Genomic DNA, 24124 nt, shown 5'->3' with positions numbered 1-24124 from the left:
ATTAAAAACACCAAACTGGGGAGTGAGTATATAAATACTCAGTGAGTGGAGTAGAGAGTACTATGCACATGAGACAAGATATAATCATGGCTCGAGGTGAAATCTCAAGAGCAATAACAAGATGAACATGATCTCAACATAGAGAATATGGAGTAAATCATCAATATCACCACAATCAATATCAACTCATCTGAAGCATATATGGAATAATCAAGTAAACATATATGCTACTCATGAATATGCTCAACAGATCATAATGCTGGAACATACAAATCAGGTGTCAATATACTGAAATCATCACTAGACAGCTGTCGGGAGGTGGGTTTTACGCCCCAGGCGAACCAGCAACAACTCCCTACTGTCACATGCATATGCAGAATAAGACACCATACCAATAATATAAGTGCTAGATAGCTATCGGGAGGTGGGTTTTACGCCCCAGGCGAACCAGCAACAACTCCCTACTGTCACATGCATATGTAGGAATAAGACACCACACTAATCATGTAAATGCCGGCCAGTATCCAGAACAGAAATCCATCTCACATCTACATACTAAACGGCACCTCGCGGGAATTCTACATCCGCGGAAAGCCATACTGCACCTCGCGGGGTCTTACTATGCCCGGCGGCAAGCAGAATATAAGTCGTAGGACCGGCCGATCCTACGCCTAGGGCCGTGTCCCCCCTAGGAAGGGACTGGGCTCCGCCCACCCAGAAGGCTACTATGTGCACAAAGGCCGATGTTCAACCCCCATCGACTATAGGTGTCCTGCAGATACTGCCAAGCCATGCATAAATGCCATAATGCACCCTCCCAGTACTCAACTAAAAAGGAGTATGATCAAGACTACCACTCACTCGACTCCGACCCAATCATAAACTAACATCAGGGTTGGGAGTGAGGGGTCAAAGGTGTGCAATACAACTCAATATACCATGAGAAGGGCTCTACAAATCTTTAAAATAGAGGAAATGAAATCAATTTACAAAAGAAGTCATTTCACAATTCAGATCCAATTTAATTACTCATAAAGGAGTATAATCAAAGCTACCACTCACAAGTCTTTGAAATAGAGGAAATGAAATCAATTTACAAAAGAAATCATTTCACAATTCAGATCCAATTTAACTACTCATAAAAGAGTATAATCAAGGCTACCACTCATAAGTCTTTGAAATAGAGAAAATGAAATCAATTTACAAAAGAAGTTATTTCATAATTCGGAATCAATTTGGTTACTCATCAACCCCTCGTAATTCCTCTCAATGTTCCCTCAAATGCATGTACAAAATAATCAAGCATAGAGAATCAAGATTATAGAGGAATCTACTACAACAATTAATCAATAAGCTCAGGTGGAATCAAGTCACACTTGGCAACATTCATGAAAATGAATAAGGAATGTGCTCATGGTGCAAAGTACAAGCTCCCACTCACCTGTCAATCCGGCACAGCCCTGATACGCCTCCAAAAATCTACAGCAGGCAGTAGGGAACTTCTTCTTCTTGTTTCCTAGCTTCTTGCCCAACTGTGACATGCATTTACAATACATTTAGTCTTGTATCAAGGGCTATAATCTACGTGCCAATTATAATATAGGGGACTTTAATTGATTCAACTCCCCCGTTCCCTAAATCTTTTCTTTTCTTTCCTTTTTTCTTTTTCTATTAATTAACTCATCATTTATGTGTATTAAGGACTCCCTTGCATGAGTACAAGATCTCCCTTAGCCTAATCTAGGCTTAATACCTTATTATAGCATGAAATCCCCTATTTTCCACCCGGATGAACAGTAACCCGGACCGACAGCCGGTTACTTCATCCCGGGTTTGATCCACTTTCCAGACTCCAAATTTGATGAAATTTTTACCTAACATTCTACACTCATAGGGGATTCCAAAGAGGTAACATGCATTGCTATCGGAGGTCGTTTGACCTCCTAAATAATTCGCCGAAGTTGGGACTTCGACACAGTTTTTCCGTAGTGCCGGAAAAATTTGTCAAAATCCGATTCTTCCTCTTTTAACCGCCTCTACAATCCTTATCCGACCCCTCTAGACTATATCCACCCTTTGTATAGCCTAATGTCATCAAAAGACTAGATAGGAATGGATATTTACCTTTTTCTTTTTGGAAATCGAGGTCCTTGCGTAGAGGGGAAGGAGATCTATGTTTTTCCCTTCAGCTAGAAGTGCAACCGGGATCCCTTTCCCTCTCGAATCCCCTTCCTCTTCTTCTTTCTTCTTCTTCTTCTTCTCTTTTTCTTTCTTTCTTTCCTCTCTGTTTCACGCCTGAGACTCCCTCTCTCTCAGTTTCATTCCTCCGACAGCACAACCCTCCCAATTAAGTCACATCAAAATACTATTCACCATTTTTTTTAATATTATTAATTTTCCATTTTGCCCCTAACACTTCAACATATCTACTGTTATGCCATTAACTTTTGATTCCTTTCCAATTTTACCCTTACCACTTCAACGCATCTACAACTATGCCATTATCTTTTGATTCCTTCCCATTTTACCCCTTATATCAATTTTAAAGGACTATTCTATCCCTTTTATAAAAAAAAAAATTTTGGGTTATTACAGGGAAGCCATATAATTTTATTCAGCTTTTGAGAAAAATTTTATTCATCTCCAATTGCCAAAAAGTTCGAAGTTATCCATGTAATTCATGTTACGCAACCAAACAACATTTTTAGCTTTTTAGTTTATTCAGAGCATTCAATCAAATAGATTTACAAACTTATTCTTCTAAAAAGGGGATAAGTTGAATACAGACTATAGAGAAATAAATTAACTCATTCAATTCTCCCTATTTGTGAACCAAACTTGGCCTTAGTGTATGATATCACTGCTCATGGTGTCCTTTGTCTCTTTTGGTAAGAACCTATTTCCCTTCTCTTCCTTTCGCATTTATTTTTTTTCCATACGCATAAGGTTATCTCTTTTTATAGGCCTGCTCTATTTTTTCAGGCTTTATCTATCTATCTATCTATGCATTTATTTGTTTATTTTATTTCTTATGTTAGGCATGTTTTTTTTCAAAACAAGATATTAATTGTTTTATTCATATTATAAATTATTTTATACATTTCATTTTCTAAGATATAATATCATTGCTTAATGCTTATATTGCCATATGTAAGGGGGCATTGACTTGAACTAACTTAATTCATTTCAATATTCAATTACAAAAAAATTGTCCTTTCATTAGGTGTAACAATATTTCCTAAGGGTCGTTTGGGTAATCCAGCAGGATTTCCTGCTGGATTTGTGGACCAGGAAGTCCACTTGTGCATGACCTATACAAATCCAACTCCCCAGCCTGAATCCTGTGGGAAGGACTTTGTTGGACCCTTAGAAGATGCAGGCTGGGTAGGGCAACAGGTCCCATTTCTGCAGGATATTCCTGCAAGAATGTCCCACAGGCCCTAAATAGTTTCTTTTTTCCCTTTTCTATTGTGTCTGGCATTTAAGACAGGCTGTGTTCTGTTCTTTGATCAGCCCTCATTTCACAGGAATAGGTTTTCATTAATTGCATTATTGTGTTTAATAAATGAATGTTAAAATAATTATCATCCCCTCTTTCTACTGTTTGCATCAGTCTTACTTGGCATTGTGCGAGCTACGATCCACGAAGGCTTGGTTGCGCTAGTTGTTGCTTACTGGAGCTAAATTTTCTTTCTTCTTCTTCGTGTTGTTATTTTTGTTATCGTTGGCATCTTTAAAGACTTTCTTATATGAACTTTATCTTCATGTTTGTCGTATAGTGTCATCAGTGCGCAGTGTGCTTTAATAATGTTCTTTTAATAGAATGCTTGTTTTTAGAATAGATGTACAAGTATTATATGAGATATGCATGGTTGGTGTGATGATATATAATTGTTGAATTGTCTTTTTATATAGTCTCTTTCCACATTTATCATCCCTCTTCCTATGTAGGATTCAAATATATATCTTAATTTCAAATGTCTTTCTTCCTGTAATGGTTTGTGTTAAATAATTCACAGAAGAAACACCACCCCACTTCACCTGAGAGAGAGAGAGAGAGAGAGAGAGAGAGAACCTATCACAACTGTTCTATTTCCAGATCACTCCCCTGAATTTGTCTGCTGAAACTGAAGGCAAAAATCTGACATGGCGGATATTCTCTGGATAAAGTTGGTAATTCTCGTGGTCAGTCCATCTATGTGATATGCTAATATGGTCATAACATCATCTGTTTTGTGTGTATTTTATCTTAGATGAGGCTCCAGCACATTCAGTATTTCTTTGATAAAAGGCAAGAAATTATTCAATCAGGTTGGATATACACCTGTAGAAGAAAATGTTTAGTGGTTTGAGTTTTCAAACTCATGCTGGCTGATATAGCTGGCTATCTATCACATCAATTTTTTTCTCATATTCATGATTAGTCTTCTTGTTACTTCTTTTTTGTGTACCTGCGGTGGGAAATATGAGATTGATTATTTCTAGGAGTCAAACAAGCTCGGAAATGGGAATATTAACATGTTTCTAATTGACATAGCTGGATAATGAATGGTGTATATCCACGTAAATCACTAATCCTGATAGCCCCTACCATGCCATGGAGCAAAGGGAAAGATCAGATTGTCTCTCCCATTGTCCAAGGATGAAATTATCTTTCTTGTGATAACTAGCTTTTTGATGCCAGCTTCAAATGGTACTGTTCTCTTCTGTTGTCCTGTGTAATATTATTCAATTGGTTAGTGTTATGTGGATATTGGTTTTTAGAAATTATTGATACAAGATGCCTGAACTCTCATTATCTTAACATGGTAACTTTTGAAGCCTCGTATATTAAAACCATGACATATTTAGGTTATTGGGGAAAAAAACCTTTTTCCTATGTCATCTCAAAATTTCATTCTTCTAGCAAAAATTTTTATGTGCAACATCACCTTTTCTTGATTTTGTTGGTGCAAAGAAGGAACTGGTTCAATTGGTCCTACATTATATAGATACATCCATACAAACAAATGCACGGACGTGCATATTTATCATCATGCCTGGTTTTTGATTGAAGGTTTCAGTGTGAGATACTTTGTGCCTTCAGCAAATCTGTGACTGCATTCGATGTTTACTGTTTCTCTAGGAGATCTGGAAAAGACAACCCCTTCAGGTGCACATATGTTCTCCCTGATGGTATTACACATACAAAAGGCTATGTCAAAGACTTGGAGGAAGCACGAAGGTATCTTTCTCTGCCAGATGGAAGCTCAACTGCACAATGTGGGCCGAAGGAAGTAATAGAATTCCAGGATGATACAGAGAAACCTGAGGATCGGAGGAGAATAGACTTGACAAAAAATGTAGCATCTAAAACTGCTTTGGCAAAAGAAATTGTCTAGTTTTGCCATCTAAGGAACTCTTCTCCTGTGCAGGAGTTCTACTTGACTAATGAGCGTTTCCTCGTACCTGAGATGCTCTTCCGTCCTGCTGATTTGGGTTTGTATTACTTCAAACTATGGAGAGTACATACCATTCTAGTTTGCCCTCTGCTGAAAACTTCCGTCTCTGGCGGATATAACTAACCACATGTGGGCTTCCACCAGTACAAACGTGCTGCAAAATAATTGGATTGCACTGATGATGTGGCAGAGCCCATCATCTGTTGCTGACTTCCGCCTTTCAAGTACTGGACTATGCTACCAGAAGCTTACTATAAAGAAAATATAGCAGTTAATATATAACGTGTTGTTTATCTAAACAATTTTGCATGTGTTGGTTGTTTCATTTAACTAAAATTGCAGACTGTTCCCCTAAATACTCTGCTGCCACAAGAACTCTAGGGCTGAACCTTGTCCAAATGCTGACAGCCAGAACTGCTTTTGTGGTTGCATGTTCATAGCTAAATCAGATACCATAATTCACAAAAGCTTGAATCAAATTGAAAACGGTCTTTTGCTATTCAGGGACATGGGATCAAGAAAGATATAGCTAAACTCATTGAAGATTAGAATTCCATTTGATTTTGGAGTTTCATGATAGTTATGTAAGCATGAGAACTATGCAGTAATTGCATGTTAAGATAATCTGACCACAGTACTATATCGTGGCACGGATAGTGCGCGCACACACATATACATATAGACACGTCATTTGGCAAGTGCAATCAAATGCACTAAAAAGTGAAACAATGATGCATACCAAAAATATCACCATGCGTGCTTATCTATCTAGTGCAATTCATAAGGTAATTCTGTCATTCACAGGTAGGGATGACCAAGCTGTTAGTACACAAACACACAAACACACCGTATAGAAATATATACCAAGAGCTTTGTGCACATGTTTTATTAATTATAGTGTTTGCACACTGAGTTATTTTTCTAGGCATGCCATGGCTCTGCTGCTGATGTGAGTTTTTAAAGCGCTTCAATATGTGTACATAAACGCACAAACACACCATGCAGAGATATATAATAAGAGCTTTGTGCACATGTTTTATTAATTATAGTGTTTGTGTACTCAATTACTTTTTTGGGCATGCCATGGCTCTGATGTTGGTGTGAGTTTTTAATGCGCTTCATGCAGAATCCTTTTCTGGATCTTTACAGGTATGAGTCAAGCTGGATTAGCTGAATGCATTGTTCGTGCTGTTAGTTCATGCCATTCTCATCTTCATCCTGTGCTTTTTGAGAAGTAATCATATTTTGTATCATTTTGTGCAAAAACTTATTGTTTGTTCAGTTGTATGGTTAAGGAGATCTATCTTATCTATGGGTTGCCTGTGTGTGGCCTTCTCCTTTTGCAGCATCATATTGACTGGTGGAAGCACGTCGTTTCCTCGATTTGCAGAACGATTGTAAGCTTCTTTATCACTACTTGACATGAGGCAGAGTCATGCCATTCTTTGACATCTTGTTTTTCTGATGACAGAGAAAGGGAGCTACGGCCTCTTGTACCTGATAATTATCAAGTGAAAGTTACTACCCAAGAAGAGTATGGCTAATTTCATGTTGAGCTTCCCCTCAGATCCATTTCTGTTTTCTCTTTGATACTTATATTCCAGCGATCAGTCCTATTTTAGGTGTATGGAGGGGTGGGTCGCTTTTGGCATCTAGCCCTGATTTTGAATCAATGTGCACTACAAAGTCCGAGTATGAAGAGATTGGAACTACCCGCTGTCGACGCCGTTTTTTTCACTGAACATCTGATTAGGAAGTTTATGATGCCAGTAGTGTCTTCGATGACATGCATGTGGAAGAGCTCATAGTTGGAATTTTATTCGGTGACAAGTACAAAAATCATTAAATTGAAGGTGAGCTAGAAGTACATATTATGTCATCTTTATCTGGAACAGATGCAACGCTAATCTTTACTTGTATGACAGGATAGGTAGCAGAGTCCTTGAACAAGGTTGTGGTCTGATCCTAATTTGCTTTTTACACTACTTTGGTACGACAGTTGTCTGAATTGCTGACAGCTCTAATGCACTTATTAAGCTGTTCCAAACGCCAGTTTGAAGTGCCATATATAAGCCTCCACTACCATGGATGCAGTGCGTTATAAACTCCAACGAATTTTCTTTGTTTGACATGATCCTTGACAGGGGTATCTGGATGCTAGGTTATGATTTAGGGGATTACAATATAGTATGTGGGATATGGAAAAAAGTGCCTCAAAATTCCAGAGTGATTAAATCTATTTTTTTCATGCTTCAAGGTTCGTAGTTGGATGGATGTTCTAGTTTTTTATTTTATTTAGTTTATTCTATTTAATTTTATTTAAATTAGAAACTTCTAGTTTTCAGGTACATTTATTTTCCATGGGGCATTGAAGCTTTTAGCTTTTAAGTTGCTATTTGTAGTTCTTTATGCGACGGGATGCTTGAGGCGACAGTTTGCCCCATAAAAACTCCGTTAGAACATGTGGGACACTAATTCAATTAATGACAACGAGAACAGATTCATGCATTTTTTTGCGTTGGCTCTTGAAGCTTGTAATTTGACTGCTAAATTTTTGCCAAACGCGGTGCAAATGTGAAATCATAGTGCAAGCTCCATGTAGAGACGTCAAAGATGGTTGAAACAAACAGGCAGATAATCATATGCATCTGGGAAGAAATTCATTAATTAAAATACATGCTACGTTATTTCAAGCAAAACAAGACCAGCTGGTCTAACCGGAGCCATATATGCATCACCAAAACAAATAGAATTTACCGCTGCTCCCCAATATTTTTAAATAATTTTATATTATATTCATAGAAATCAATGCTATAATTCGATCTCGTGTAAATGCATATTGTTTCAACCATCTATGAAAACACGTTTCTGTGTAATAACCTACTTCTTTGGCATCATATAGACGAATAAAACCAAATGCATCATCATCATGTCAAAAACTGTTCTCCTTTTGGATACTGATTTCATCACTAGTCACCCCCTTTGGAGAGCAGGTGTAAAAGGCACTTTGCGATATTCTCTCTTGTACTCGGCAGCTAGTCAATCACTTGCATTGTTTCATTGAAGATACCTCTCAAAGAATCCATTCAAACATCTTTGTCGCATTGTTTAGACAACAATGGCACGTGCTTTCCCGAACGAAGGAAAGCTAATGCCATAAAAAACCTAAACGTGAAATCCAGCTCACAGTAAATATGTGAACAGAATTATTTGATAACTACAATGTTAGGGGACAATCGAGATATGGAACATGTCAGTTTTGCTGGGTTAGCCACTAAAGTTACAGTAATATTTAAAGTTCAGATAAGCAAGATAAGACTTCCTTTTTTTAATTTTGTTTTAAATCTACATTGGTGGAAGTAATATTCAGAAAAATAATCTAACAAAAACAATATATGTAACTCTCACAATTGATGTAGCTTTTCCATGATCTATCAGCAAGCTTAAACAAACACTTTGTATATGATTTATGTTGTAATATTTTTAAGATTGTCGGGCAGGCCAGCATTTAGGCACGGTGGCATGCTCCCACTATTTGATGTGACATTAGTAAAAACTTTGATTACTGGAGATATTGATTTAGACTCTTACCAAGAGGCATATATATTAAATATATATTAAAAATAAAACTGCATGGAATTAAACTTCTCAAAGATGATCTGCCAATTCCATAAACTAACTTTATTGCGATTAGAAGATGTAGTATAACATTTTTTTCATTTAGAATTTTCTTATGAATAAAACAATGTTCTTTGAATCTAGTAGTAAACGAGATTTCAATTTTTAGATTGAGCTGACTATAAATTAGTTGTATGATTCATATACCTATTCAGTTTTTGGTAAAGATAAACAGTATCGTGAAAGAAGAAGATGCTATTCAAAGCCTATTAAGTAAGCTAATAAATGAAAAAGTATTGATTGAACAGTAGGATGTTATATAGTGCACTAATTTGATATTTTAATTTTTTATCTTTTTGGAGATTATATAACACAATCACTTGGAGGGGCATGCACGAGCTACTTAAATCAAGCCAAGGTTACAAGCTCGTATTACCACCACATGATGGTATGTTTAAGAGCTAGGTCATCAAGAGGCCAGTGCTCTTTGTCCCTTTCTGCAATCAACATGGCCTTGAGTGAAGATTGATGACGACAAGCAACTGACAGGTGCCATGAACTTGAGAATGTTTTAAAAGACTGAGAGGTGAGAGCACATTGTGATCCATTTAAGAAACAAGTTGCCGTGAAATTTTGTTCTAGATTGGGTAAAAGAACTAGAAATAACAACACTAATATTCTTTAAGCCTTCATATATGACAGCTTGCAGGCGTGGCCTTGTTTGTGTTAAAAGCAAGTCCGCTATCTATAAATCTACTAATAGACAGGGATCTCCCATGTCTAAGTTCCATGAGTACCCAATATCTTCTCGGCAATATTGTAAGCATTGGTAACAATAGTATGTGTATCAACACCAACATGCATCACTAAAATGACAATAAGGTGTAAGATCTTTTAATTAAAACATGCTTCAATGTTCATCAAATGTCCATTCTTGGAATAGTCGCATGCCAGATATTGACAAAAAATAGCATGAAATATTACTTTTGAAGCATATATATAATACAAGCATGACAAACAATATTCCGAAATAAATGTTTGGGTAAGAAAGACAAGCGATGGGCTAAGCTGCAGTAGCACCACTATTAAATCAGTGTTGAGGCAATTTTGGGATAGGAAGGATCTAATAACTGGAATTCTTGAAGGAGAAGTGATACTGTTGGTGGAGCCATGGAGGCCAAAAAGGTTCATGCTGTGATCCCCACACCTGCTTTTTTTCTCATGGTAATCACTCCTGCCCTTGCGTGGAACTGATTAACTTGACTGAAAAAACACATGACATGACAAGCTGGAAGAATGGTCTCACATAACCTTGAGGACTTGGTCTAAATGTGTTTACAAGAACTACACCTCTCTAAATTTATCAAATACATCCACCTATCTATAAACAGTAAAATAATCTAAATCTGAAGAAAAAAAAATCCTATATGTAATTTTGTTCTTTAGAATATCCATTGCATGGTTGTCTTTCGCCATATACGCAGCGTTAACACAAGAAGTATATATCATGCAGACTCAAAGCGAGCAAGTGCAACACTCAATTCCAAATTTTAAATCTCGCAATTGCTTCAACCTTGCCTGCACCAACACTTTTTTTTAACTCAATTATAAACTCCTGAAATATCATATAATTAATCCAACTGCATATAGCGGATATTGAACTGCAAAAAATTGTTTGTGAGAAGAAAAAGATGCAGGAATATAGTACAGAAACTAGATTATTACTCCAGATAAGATATTAGAATTTAGGACACCTTGCATAATCAGATCCATACAAATGAATTGCAGCCAAAGTTGCAGCATCTATATATGCGGAATCCGGCATCTTGTAGCTGCAGCATGGGGAGCTCAGTTTCATTGAAATTCTAGAAAAAAGTCCAATCAAATTGATGTAAGAGACTTCTGAAGGTTTTAACAAGATTCTTGAGCGGAAGAAAGAAGAGAAAAGAGACTGTATAGCAGGCCCACTCTCTACTGGGATAGCATTAAGAAGATGATTCGAGGCTTCGAGCTCAGAGCGACATCAAAAGCCTAAATCATTTATATAATCAGGTTAGTTATATCTAATTGTACTCTATATAGGTTAGTCCTTAAATGATGGCAGTCCACATATCAAGTTCGCATCGCTATGTTATAAATTATATATCCATCTAGAATTATCAAACAATTGATAAGAGATAATATCCCAAAAAAATTTTACTCACATTACATTGTTGCTGTGCCACCCTTTTGTTCCTCAACTACAAATCTACTTAACTATATGGTTATTTTTTTATATGAAATTGCACGACCCATCTCGTCTTATACATATCGTATCTTCATATATAATGTGATGTCTGTGTTTTGTTCGGCATATATTTTTGAATTAGTAGGTGGATTATATAGGTAAAACTTACGTATGGTTTATACGCTCACCGACCACTTTGATTTCTTGCTCATAGGGTCTGTCTGTGCAACTCGATGTATTTGGACTGGTATACCAACAGCATAAAGAAGATGAGTCCCTGAAAGCGATTGGCCTGTCCTCACCATGTTGGCTGCAACGACTTAGAGGGCAGTCATAGGAAATTCGTATAACAAGATAAAGTCAGAAATATTTGATCATAGTACAGCCTCAAAAGACCCAAGCTGGTCTAGTTTCTCCGCAAGGGTCTGTAAAGCAAACATCAAGTAGACGTGAAAAGTTTTTTTTCTTTTTGGTAAGATTGTAAGAATAATCTCGTACTCTTCACTTTACAACAATATTTCTAAATTTGTGCGCAACGAAATGAAAATCTAGAGTCGGCCCACGTGGAGTCCAACTCCTAGAACACTAGGCCTTTCCTTTTTTGCGCTCACTGCTGCGTGAGTAGACCGAAGAGGTTTAATCAATGTGTACGTCTGCACGTCAAATAGCTATTATTATGCTTCTTCTAGGTAACCCACTTGACCGGTTGGCGAAGGTCTCTTCCTTCTCCACCCCATCTTCCTCACAAATCCATATCATCATTATTTCGCCTAGAGATACTTTCATCACTTATTTATCAGCTATCTCTTCAAGAATCATGCATTTGATGTCTCGAAGGGTTACTGGAAGCGTGTTGTCAACTTCTCGAAGATGGACATTTTCGGCGAGAAGGCTAGGGGGGCCTTTTTCGACTTTCTTCTTCTACTCCCTGCTCCTGCTCTTCCCTTCGTGGTGTAACATGAGTAGTAGTAATACTTTAGACCTTTCCAATCCAGGGTGGGATCACTACAGGAATAGTAACATTTGCCGGCATTTTTCTTGATTTTTCCCGACGCTTATTAGCGTCGGCCAAAACCCAGCCGACGCAACAGCAAGCGTCGTAGATGCGTTGCCTATACCTGAGTAGAAAAGATTTTGGCCGACGCAAGCGGAAAGCGTCGGCAAAGTCCACGATTTACCGACGCTTAATAAAGCATCGGTGTATCTTCTTTTGCCGACGCAATTTAGCGTCGTCATAGACCACTACTCGGGCGAGCTGGTGTTGTTGGGGTGGTTTTTGCCGACACTTATAAGCGTCGGCTAAACCGTTTCATCTGAGCGTCGGCTAAACCGTTTCAGCCCGTCCCAGATGTGGTTTTTAACGACGCTTTAAAGCGTCGGCCGTGGAATTTTTTAAAAAAAAAAAATAGAAAAACACATGCTTGTCATAAATCACCATTTACATCAATATGAACCTGCATTACATTTACATCAACACAAATATTCAGATCATTCAAAACATTCATATTGTCATATAATTAATAAGTTTAGAATTACAATGTACTTTGAAAAATATAAGAAAGATACATAGAAAACTCCTTAAATAACAGTCTAAAAAGTATCACAGACCGGATGTAGCGCCATCATTATCTCTACGAGCTGTTGAAGTATCAGGAATCTACAAAAAAAAAAGACTTTAGAAGTTAAGAATATGAAAATCATTAACTCATGCAAAATAAATGATACATATGTAAAGTCATCAAATACATATAGTTATTTACCTGAGGAGGGAGAAATCGCTGTAACATAGATGAAATATTGTCAAGCTGAGACTGCAAAGTTTGTTGGTTCTGCTTCAACTCCGCCAACTCTGCCTGATGGCGATCCTTCATATCTTCAATTGTTGCCCGAAGTCTACTAACTTCTGCATTGCTACTACCTTCTCCAGCATTTCTTGTATACATGCCCACTGCAAACAACTGAGTGGGGGTAACTCCAACGCCATAACCCCTCACTCTACCATAACGCTCTGGGCCCAATAATTCAGCAAGCACCTGAGCTTCGACATGACTGGTCGCGTCGGATGATGATGACTCCCCGACGCGCTCTGAAATAAGAGTTGTTGCCCTGTCCTATATCTCTCAAAAGAAAAGGTCATATTAATGTATGCCAATAATATAACTAATAAAAATATCGTTGAAAGATTCAAAGATGAATACATACAACTATATCTCTTGATTCCTCCCGAACAAAACTGCCATCTCGGTGGGTGTGAGTCATCTTATAAAACTCCACCTTACCAGGCTCCCTTCCATTATCATCCATCTACAACAAAAGATATATTGGCAAGCTAGTTATCATGATACATGCTATATGATAGAATAGTTTAAAATAATTTCAAAAAGTTTCAAAAAAACTTACGAATTCAGCTCTACGTCGAGCATAACTCATCGAGCCTGAAGTATGAGGAACAGTCTGAGAGGCTCGTGCAACTCTACTAATGTTGGAATATGTCTTTCCAAAAAAGGAATAAACAATATAAATTTGTAATCTAAATTATTAATAAATACAATATAAGGTATTGAAAAAAATATACACAACCTGAGCTTTCTCGGAAAACCAATAGTGGACAAGCTCCCTCCACTGATGAGGGATTACATCAGGAGGACAAACACGGGCAACCTCCTCTTCTGTCATACCATCGTGCTTCCAATCCGCCTTTAACTTGGCCCTATATTCTTTCCACTTGCGATTGACGGACTTCAGCACCCAATCATGACTCGCTTTAGGGAGCAAAAACTTTTTCTACATCAAAGTAATTAAAGAATGTTATAACAATGTTAAATCAAAAAATAAAATTGTGATAGTAAGCAAATTCAATTCTTTACCTCAATAACTTTAAGAAGCTCAACCTTATACGAAGGAAGCATTTCATTCCATTTCGTATAGTTGAGCGGACACAACTGACCCTTCCGCGCAACCGATCCTAAAAAAGTCGATAAAATGCTTGCAGCCCTCTTGATGGGTTGCCCCAGTTCATTGCAATGTACCACGATCTTCTCATCCTCGCGTAGGCTCCACACGTCCCGTGCTCGAGTGGGTCCTCGTGTCCTCCTCACTCTCCCCAGTCCATCTATAAAAATAAAATAAAATATCCATTAATTAAAACATTAAAGGCAAATGATTTAATATAATTAGATTGTAAAAAAAATTAATATATAAAATTAAATCAAATTACTCTGGATGTGCACGTCATCCATGTCTGGACAATCAGCAGATGACACGTGCTCAGACTGCGACTCGTGCTGAGTATGAGACTCATGCTGAGCATGGGACTCGTGCTGCTGGGGCTCGTCGGGTTGCTGGGACCGCAGGGACTGATCGGAAGAAGATCCCACGGATGTGTGCTGAAACTCAACATCTCTTATTCGTTTTCCTCGCAGCATGTTGTTACCTAGTATGCACAAAAATAAGCAATATTAGTTAAATTATAAATAAAATCTAAATAAAGATGCTGGCGTGGCAAGACGTGACTTCATTCATTAGATGGAGATTATGCTTCTGATCAGTGTCTGTATGCCGGTGCACAAGTAAATAAAAGCCCTTAAGAACTTTTTGTATGTGGGCATGGCATCATTCATCAAATGGAGATTATCCTAGTCTTTTAAGGTTTTTCTATGTTCACCAAGAGTAAATAGACTAGCTAAAAATTCAGTATGGCATCAGTGGACAAGTAACAAGGTCGTCTTGACTCTTGAGTTTGAGGTGCACGAAAAACTACATCTTTAGCATAGGAAATTCCATGGCAGGACTGCATGACCAAACATTCAAACTTCTAAACAAAAATGGCAGGACTACATTTCTAAGTCAGTCACAGTCAGGGGCTAGGGGATCAGTTATGTGGAGCTCATCCTCATGTACTCATTTTCTGATTTCCCATTGATTAGCCTCATTCAACTATTCCCTCATGGTTTTGGCTGCTTTAAATTCTGAAGTCTTCCAACTTAAACCAGTTGTTCAAACACTCTTTACTCGAATTTTGCTTGTAATGCATATGCTGTTTAGTTTTCACCAATTGTTTTTATGGATTCAAGGTTATCAACATTCCTAAGCTCATCCAAATGATCAACAGTCCCGGTTGTCTCTGTCAAGATTTAGATTTTGCTGCAGCTGTATTAATGGGCAACATTAACAGGAATATTCTACTTCACTTAGCGAAGCAGCGACATCCCCCTTCCGTAAATTTAAATGATAAAATTTAGCTTAGCATCTTTCCCTCAAATAGTTAATGTCTTTGGGATGGTTACAATTTTGGACAGACCAACTCGGTCTTTATCGTGAAAAATCCAATTACTAAAGGTGAGTGCTATTCACACAGTGGATTGCAGTCTGAGTTAATTATTAGAGTAGCATATTTATCAGCAGTATGCTGAATTGGTCTCTCTGTGCAAATGAATATGTAGGAGAAGAGAATGAATGGCTATGGTTTGTATTGTCAATTGAACTCTGTCAAGAAGAAAAAAGAAATAAGAAGACGAGTGGCTGCAAATAATAACTTTTGTTCATTGAATATAGCAGTTGTAAAAATTAAGCAATACAATCGATTAAATCTTCTGGCATGGTGTCTGTCCATTTTTTTTTAGCAAAGCATTCATAACTGGGTAAAGAATAGAATTAAAAATGTAGAATTTTATCTAACCAACCAAAATATATTTATTTTCTCTCAGTTGGGTGATTCCAAAAAGAAGCAATGATTGCTCCATTCTATACCATGGCACCAAACAGTAAAATCTCTCAGGATGGGATCAAAGAACATCTCTCAGGATGGGACTGAGGCAGTTGGCTGTTATTTTTCAAAATCAGTAACAATGTCCCTTCCCTTGCAGTCATAAAGAACCTCAAAGAATTGCAAAATTTGCAGAGGATTTAAATAACAATTGGTGGACCAGCAATACGACATCTGATGACGGATGAGTACAGCATCCAGCCGCAAACCAGAGACAAGAGATTAGATAAAAACTAACACAAGAGATTAGATTTATCAGCAATCTGTTTGCCATCTCAACGAGATTTGTTTGCAATGGTAGACAATTCGTACAATCTAGAGGTTTGAACAAGAAAAGTTATGAATGTTTACTTGACCGAGTTGGTCTGTCCATAATGAGAATTATGCAGCAATATAACCATTACAGAGATGCTAAGTTATGAAGCATCTTTCCCTCAAATAGTTATGAATGATGCATGAAAACTACCATTACAGAGATGGATGTTCTTACCAAGAACACAGAGAAAAGTATGCATCTAACCTTGCTTTGTTTCTAATCCCAACCTTTTGTGAGATTTGATTGTCTTTGCTAGCATACTTCCATTAGCATTACTCAAATTCAAGAAATGCAGTAATACCCGGTAAAAATTTTTTGAATTACCTCGGTCTCAGGCGGAGGGAGATGGTGTCGACTGGTCGGCGCCGCAAAGGAGGGAGGAGGAGAGGAGGATGCGGACGGTCGCTCGGCACCGGAGAGGAGGGAGAAGGAGAGAAGCTTGCCATCGGACGTCGCTCGGCGCCGGAGAGGACAAGGGCCGGCCGCTCGTCGTCGGAGAGAAGGGAGGAGGAGAGGACCTGGGGCTTGATCGATCGGGATGCCAAATGAGGAAGAGGAGGCCGGCCGCTTGGTTTTGTTATTAATTTGACTTTTGACGACACGTATACGCGTCGTCTTAGGATGCAAATAGGACGACGCTAATAAGCGTCGTCTTTTCTTAAAACGCGTCGGCTGTTCCTGTAACATTACGCCAACGCTCAGGAGCGTCGTCTGTTCTGGAGAATTACCGACGCTTATTTAAAGCGTCGGCAAATCTTGGCCTCATTCAATTTTTTTCCGACACTTATGCCTAGCGTCGGGAAAAATGCGTTGGGAAAGGCTATTTTTCCTGTAGTGGATGATGGGTGCTTGTAAGTTGAACCTGAATTTATTGTACATGGGATACTAGAATGTAGCCCCTTCACCTTAATTTTTCCTTCTTGCTCGCACGAAAAAGAGGACCCAAAACTTTCTTCATACATTTGAGCCCAATTCAGGTTTTAGAATTTTTTATATTTAACCCCTTCAATTATAAATTAGTTGCAGTAGAGCCTCTTTTGAGTTCTTGTAAAGTTTGCCTAGTAACATCCCAAGTTAACTAATAAGATCTCTGCAACTTGCTTTCCGTTCCTCTTCTCATATGTCTATTTGAAACTTCTTGCTAATGAGTTGCACTGTTCCTCTGTGCTGTCATCTTCAAATCAGAGACGGAAGCAAGATCTTAATTCTTTTGATAGTCCTAGCCAAGAGCTTAAATCCGACAAAGATAGTATTGAAAAGTAGAATCGGTTCTCTAGCTACAAGATCCAAAGGCATAAGTAAAGAAAAGTATAAGGAGAAACATAATTAATATTATATCATATTTGATAAAATTAATTCACGATCCTACGTACTCAGAAGCCTTTTTTTTGTTGGTGAATATGCAAAACTTTATTCTAGTATTAAAATTATATATGAAGTGTGCCGATGAAGTCTATGAAGTCTGTCAGGCATTCCAAATTCTACTATCAAAGATCAGTAACGAAAATTTTCAAAACGAAAATTTTCATATATAACATACAATTTTTATATTTAGTTGATTTTTATTCTAAATATTTTTAAGAATACTACAAGCTTGATAACTTTGGTTATTATACTACTAGTTATTGAGGATCATGCATGAGGTTTAGTTACACATTAATAACTGGTTGGAGGAAGAAAGCTTGACATAGATAATTAGGTCGAGAACTTAACGACGTAAGGTTAGGTTCCAACAATGTATGTTAGGATTCTTTGCCCCCCACAAGTGGTACCAGACCAATGACTAATGATACTAGACAAACTTTTCAAAATAATAAAGGTGTCCAAAATTGAGTGGTGCCTCTTATGAAGAATGGGAACATTGATACATAGATCATGATGTGGTATAGACGCAATGGATGGACTCACATGAGCAAAGCATATTAAGTTTATCGGCTGGAGAATGATTCTTATAAGAGCGAACTCTTGTAAGAGTTTAGTTAAAACGTAATCTTGGATGATGTACTGAAAAAGTAATTAGACATTGAGCTTGATTGAAGAGTGGTGGATTGGATTTGTTGGAAAGTTGAATCCACTAGCATATGAAGGGGAAGGTTGTTGAGGATCAAGGGTAAGATTTAGTCTCATATGGAATATTTAGTAGGAAAGAGAAAGGTTGATAGAGATGATTGGATCCAAAATTAGGCTTAAGCTTTTAGGCTGAGTTGGATTCAGAGATGTATACCAAATCTTCTTAATATTAGGACTTTCCTTCCCCAACTACTAGTCATCACCATTCTAAACAATATTTTCATTTTTAGAGACGAGATTTATTATATGAGATCGGCGGGCTTGGATTTGTCGGGACTGAGGGCGAAAAAGGAAAGGTGAGGTGGATGGTAGCTCTCTCTTGCCCTTTCCCCTTTCTAAAAGCATCATTTTCTCTCTCGCTCGCTCGCTCGCTGCGGCTTTCTTGCTCCAATCATTTGATCGATTGCTCACGAGATTGAGTAGGGGGTGGGCGTGTTGCAGGATTAAGGTAGGGAGCGGGAAATGCCGAGACCAGGACCTAGGCCATATGAGTGTGTGAGGCGCGCCTGGCACAGCGACAGGCACCAGCCCATTAGAGGATCTCTCATCCAAGAAATCTTCAGGTTCCGCTCTCTCTCCCCACTACCGGTTATTCTTTTCATCGAATTCGTTCGCGATTGCCTCCACCACCGACATCAGAGCGCGTGGTTGTGTTGGCGGCGGTGATGATTTACTTTCTATTTCTGTTTTAATTTTTATTTTGTTTCACTGATGCCCATCACTCATCAGGGTGGCGAACGAAGTACACAGTCCCGCCACCCGCAAGAACAAGGAATGGCAGGAGAAGCTCCCCTTCGTCGTTCTCAAGGCCGAGGAGATTATGTACTCCAAAGCCAACTCCGAGGTTTGTTCCTGGCCCCTTCTTCTTCCTCCTCTTCCTCCGTTTCCCCCCCCCCCCCCCCCTCCATCTCTTCGCCTCTCCCCCGCTGCCCCGCCCCTTCGTTTACCGACATCGCCAACCCCCATTGACTGACTGGGAGGAGGAGAAGGGTTTGCTCATAGTGGTGCTGCTGGTGATGGTGCGTTTGTTTGCAGGCAGAATACATGGACCTGAAGACGCTGCGCGACCGAGCTAACGACGCCATCGACACCATCATTCGCAAGGATGAAACTACGGAGAGCGGAGACCTCTTGCAGCCCTGCATAGAAGGTATCACCTCCTCACCACCAACATCTCGTCTCAGTGATGTGATGTGCGAATTGCCATTCCTTTCCGTTGCTTAAAGAAGAACACAACATAAGGCAAATGTTCAATCCTGGGCCTCCTTCCTTCTCAATTATGTGATTTGGTTTTCCTCTGAAATCCTGTGCCTTCTTCCTACTTGAATCCTGCTTCATGGAGAAATCTATGTTGGGGAAAATGGGACGGTTGAGGAGGTCAGGTTCCTCCTTTGATTCAATTTACCCTTCCAAACACAACATATCGAAGCACGAGAGCACTCATTCTCGTGCTCACCGCCCCCACGCCCACTCACGCGCGCCTGCGCGCACGGCAATTGTCGATTTAATCGAAGATGATCGTGGAATAATGTTTCTTTCTTTGTTTTTTTTTTTGTTTTTTTTTTTTGTTCCTTCCTCCCTTCTTCTGTCTCCTTGTTCTCTTTCTCTGCTACATCCCCACGCCTCAGCGGCGCTTAATCTGGGCTGCATTCCCATAAGAACTTCAAGGAGCCAGCGACACAGCAACCATGGCGGCTATTTGAGCTCCACCATCAAAGATGTCATCGCTGCCCCTCTTAAGCTCCCGGACGACGACAACAACAACAACAACAAGAAGTCTCGCATAGGATCTTCTGGCCATCGGTTGCCACCATCACCTCCTCTTGACCACGTTTCCGCTTCTCAGTTTGCATCCTGGGGCTCCGCCTTCATAAAGCCCACCGTTGTACATCCTGGCATTCCCGAGGCCAAGTCTGTCAACCCTGATGCCTCTCATGAGCATGAAGATTCCTTCACCATAGCTAATTCCAGTCTCCATTATACCTCCAAGCATTCTCTACTCTCTTGCCAAGATAGAATGCCGAACCCAATGAATACCTATACTTGCCCGAGTTTGGGTCATGTGTATCCCCTGTACTACAGCCACAACCAACCCAAAACAGTTGCGCAGTTATCTCATCAGAGGCCTCAGGACCTCTTTTGTAGCACGGTCACACCCATGATGCCTGATGTTCTGTCCCTCGCCAAGGCTGAGGCAGGCTCTATGCAGAACGTTCCTGGTAGCAGAAGCACCATGGATTCTTTGAAGCAAGTTTCGAACTTCATAAAAGCATCTGAGAATCCACCACACATTTGTTGTGATTTGTCACTGCGCCTGGGGCTGCCTTCTTCTCCATCCTTAGGTGCAGAGGACGCATGGAATAATGAGGTTGAGGATGTGGGGTCAAGCAGTTCCTGTGATGAGAGCAAGTTCTACGATCCTTCTCCTAAAAGAACCAGAGCCTGGAACTTAGAGAGTTCATTTTCGCCTCCAAAAGATAAGGGCTTTGATTTCCTCGCAGTAGAATCTATGGACGAGCCAGTGGAGTCGTGTTCAAGTAAGTGGAGTTCAGAGGGCGAAGGCGCATTGTGTGTCGAGGCTTTTGACAAGTGCAAAGCAACTACGAGTGGTCCATTCCATGGTGGGTACTCCAACTGGAGGCAAAAGATTTCGACTGTCCAGCAATCCGGCAAAATGGAGGCACCAAACTCATAGGAGTAACAAGCGCTGAAATTGCTTATGGACCTCTCAGGTAGCAGCACATCTCCCAATAAAGAAGTATCAAGAAACATCCTTCAGAACCCTTTACTTTCTTATTTTACAATTAGTAGAGTATTGATGTGCGGAAATGCAGGACGAATAGCGGCTCGCAGAGAGCTGCTTGCTTTTGGTATTGACATTTGTGGCATCTGAAGATTGTCTTAGATACTAGTACTGTTTGTAAATTTGATGCATTAAAACATTAGGGCAATTCTCTGGTTGACCGCTTGCTTGTGTGCGCATGCATATGCACCAGATAGAAATCAGCATTTCACGTTGAGAAGATGATTGGCCATTCACATTTATATGGCAATGTTTGTGCGTGCGTGCGTGCAGCACCAGATAAAAATCAGCATTTTACATTGAAAGATGATTTGACATTCATATTTATGTAGTAATGTTTGGCTTTGTGAGGAACTAGAGGCAGCCTGAAAGATACTGGGTGTGAATTATTACCATAGTGACATATGACTCCGAGTAAATTCTTGCCTTAGGTGATGTTATTGCCTTGTCCAGGCCTCATGAGCAATAAAGGCAAAGAAGATTTTACTTAAAACAGAAATATCTATGAGTGTTCTATATAAATCATAGAACAATTCTCGTCAATCCTTTAAAATTGTTCCATGCTTATTACTTTGCATTTTTTATTTACGTAAGATCTATTAGTTTTTTATTTTTGAATATGCGCTTCATCTCTTGTGACTGTAATGTTTTTTTTTTTTTTTGGCTACAATTGTGACTGTGACTGTAATGTTTATTGGCAGAGATCATCCCATCTCTTTGGCTTACTTTATGAAGCTTGCGCCACCATTGACTCTTGTCAGCGTCCGTACACTGATGTATTGAGCCTTATACCATGTTGTCACAGCACTTGCCTTCAGATTTATTTGAGTTTCAAACATTTCCTTTATAGTCTATGATGGAAACCTTGTCGGAACAAATCTCAGTTATCCTCATTCATGCACTCTTAGGCCTTTCTAGTCTCTTTGCTTAAAACAGCTGTACGTATAGGATTTAATTTAATCATTTCTGTTTTGATTCTCCTTCCTAATGGCGGATCTCTTTTATTCTATTTTCCCCATTAGTAAGTCGTGTTCTCTTGTTTGATCCTTGGAGAAGCAGAGGGGGATTCATCTTCTCTACCGAGTTACAATAGATTTGTTGTAAAGCCTCTATCCTTTTGAGGACCAACGGCTATATGCATCTCCATCCACAAATTAGTCAAAAGATTTGTTGGCCTTTTCAAGGGCATGTTGCCATTTTAGTTACCCCTTCCTAAAAATCACTATTTACATATATACCTATCAAACTATTCTATTTTCGCAATGGTGTCCTCTTATTTAATTTTTGGTTTATGATGTTAATAAATAACTATTTTAAATGATTACTTATTAATGCAGCTAATTTAAGGGTATATGTACAAAAATGCCTTTTGTTGGGGTTATTACCATAAGAAGTCAATCTATTTTATAAAGGAAGAAGCATGTATACTTTCTCTCCTTTTTTTTTTTTTTTATTTGCTGAAACGGGTCTTTCATACATCACGAGTATGAATACACCTAATAGAATCGGCAAATAACAGATCCCAAAGTGTCCGGACAACTCTCCTTCCCAGCCCACAGGGTGCCTCCTGAGTGGTTCGCTATTCGCTACATATGCAGTCATCCAGTCCACCGTCCTATTGCCCACATAGAATACATGCATAGCCGAAAATGTCACTTCCTCTCTCACCATCACCTAAATATCTCGGAGCAGGGGTCGAACCCCTCCATCACTGCTTGGGTCTCCTCGGACCCAACTGATCACAGTGGCTGAATCACCCTCCAATAGAATTGAAGTAGCCTAAAGCACCTGCCGCGTATAATGCAAGTCCATCCAAGCCGCCTGCAACTCTGCTCCAAGAATTGAGATGTCGAAGATCTGACAGTCCTCCGCTGCCACTACCGTAGAACTTGGGCCCCTGATGACAAATCCAGCCCCTATCCTCCTACCTCCATCCAAGATAGAGCCATCAAAATTGACCTAAAAAAACTCGAGGGTGGAGACTCTTAGGTAAAAAAATATCCTGTGAAAAGCTGTCGAAGCAGAACGAAGGTCCTAGATGTCCCGAGCTATCAAAGGTTTATAATCTAAGCCTGCATAAATGATCTCTATTCGCTTGTGCCCGAGCATGCTCTATCACGGACCACGGGGACGGATTATGTTCGCCAAAGACTCGAGTGTTCCTGGCCAGCCATACCTAATAAGTTGTATCAGACGCCCTAATAGCCACTCGACGCATCTGAGGGATACTAAACCATCGATGAACAGCCTCCAGGAAAGATTCCCTCAGCTCCAAGCATCCCGCGGCACCCCAGACAGAATCCAAGCTCCACTCGCCCACACACACTAGAATAGCACATGGTCCACCAACTCGTCCACCCTGCAATCCAGGAACTAGAAAGATATGCTTACTCCTCGTCTACTCAATACTGAGCTCGTCGGCAGACACTCCCAGGCCACCTTCCAGAGAAACAAAGTAACCCTCTAGTGTAACTCAAACCTTCATACTCAGCCACAATCCAGGCCCGGCTCCGACTCCCGCTGGAGAATCCGAGAAACATCACCAACCCTAACACTAGCTCTGCAAAGAGTGCTCTAAACCCTGACATCTGGCCCTGCAGAACCCGAAACTGGGAGCGACTGAACCCACTCTGCTAAGTGCTCCCCAAACAACTGGCCTAGTCTAATACTGTCCCACTCCGCCTCCCCCGGCCTAACAAGGTCACACACTCGAAGCCCAGCCGCCACCTCATCACTGATCATCGTCGGGCATAGTTTCAGTGGAAGTGCATCCACCTACGGATCCTTTATCACATCGATGCTCCGTCCGTCGCCAATCAGCGACCTGAAATGTGCTAGAGCTATAGGCAGATACCTCCCAAACTCACGCCACATGAAAGAGCAC

At 39.6% G+C, this 24124-nt stretch overlaps 2 protein-coding genes across 13 annotated transcripts in view; both read left to right on the top strand.

The window, feature by feature from the left end:
* The window catches only part of ARP6 (actin-related protein 6), a 41254-nt gene extending 33305 nt beyond the window's left edge, over window positions 1-7949 (top strand). The window contains exons 2-8 of one of the 11 annotated variants that reach the window (XR_015969191.2): window positions 5057-5342; window positions 5415-5478; window positions 6591-6675; window positions 6788-6838; window positions 6913-6975; window positions 7064-7294; window positions 7372-7949. Coding sequence is in view for 3 of the 11 variants with exons in the window: in XM_088705196.2 (XP_088561322.1) it covers window positions 5057-5342; window positions 5415-5478; window positions 6591-6675; window positions 6788-6838; window positions 6913-6975; window positions 7053-7182 (679 nt within the window). In the remaining 8 variants the exon portion in view is untranslated. Of the gene's footprint in view, window positions 1-5056; window positions 5343-5414; window positions 5479-6590; window positions 6676-6787; window positions 6839-6912; window positions 6976-7052 lie in introns of all 11 variants that reach the window. The other 10 variants (XR_015969190.2, XR_015969193.2, XR_015969192.2 and 7 more) reach the window with 10 other exon arrangements.
* Window positions 7950-18509: 10560 nt separating this feature from the next.
* On the top strand, window positions 18510-22228 carry LOC103721416 (uncharacterized). 2 transcript variants are annotated; one of them, XM_088705195.2, is made up of 6 exons: window positions 18510-18733; window positions 18879-19000; window positions 19167-19281; window positions 19473-19587; window positions 20066-21169; window positions 21942-22228. In XM_088705195.2, exons 2-5 carry the CDS (start codon window positions 18900-18902, stop codon window positions 21130-21132), a joined length of 1398 nt encoding a protein of 465 aa, XP_088561321.2. In that variant the 5' UTR covers window positions 18510-18733; window positions 18879-18899; the 3' UTR covers window positions 21133-21169; window positions 21942-22228. The 2 variants fall into 2 exon arrangements, with proteins under 2 accessions (XP_088561321.2, XP_008809840.4); XM_008811618.6 differs by lacking the exon at window positions 21942-22228 and having other exon boundaries at window positions 20066-21545.
* Window positions 22229-24124: the final 1896 nt, after the last annotated feature.

Source organism: Phoenix dactylifera, chromosome 9, assembly GCF_051530095.1.
Source record: "Phoenix dactylifera cultivar Ajwa chromosome 9, Ajwa_hap1_PhDact_Kaust_v1.1, whole genome shotgun sequence".
Taxonomy (NCBI): Eukaryota; Viridiplantae; Streptophyta; class Magnoliopsida; order Arecales; family Arecaceae; genus Phoenix; species Phoenix dactylifera.
Note: the sequence above shows the minus strand (reverse complement) of the source record. Positions and strands in the feature narration are given on the sequence as shown.

Excerpts from the sequence above, each read along its gene's own strand:
- LOC103721416 (XM_088705195.2), top strand. The coding sequence starts at position 18,900 with ATGCCGAGACCAGGACCTAGGCCATATGAGTGTGTGAGGCGCGCCTGG. Across the intron at positions 19,001-19,166 it reads CTCATCCAAGAAATCTTCAG|GGTGGCGAACGAAGTACACA; the intron begins GTTCCGCTCTCT and ends ATCACTCATCAG. Across the intron at positions 19,588-20,065 it reads CTTGCAGCCCTGCATAGAAG|CGGCGCTTAATCTGGGCTGC; the intron begins GTATCACCTCCT and ends CCCACGCCTCAG.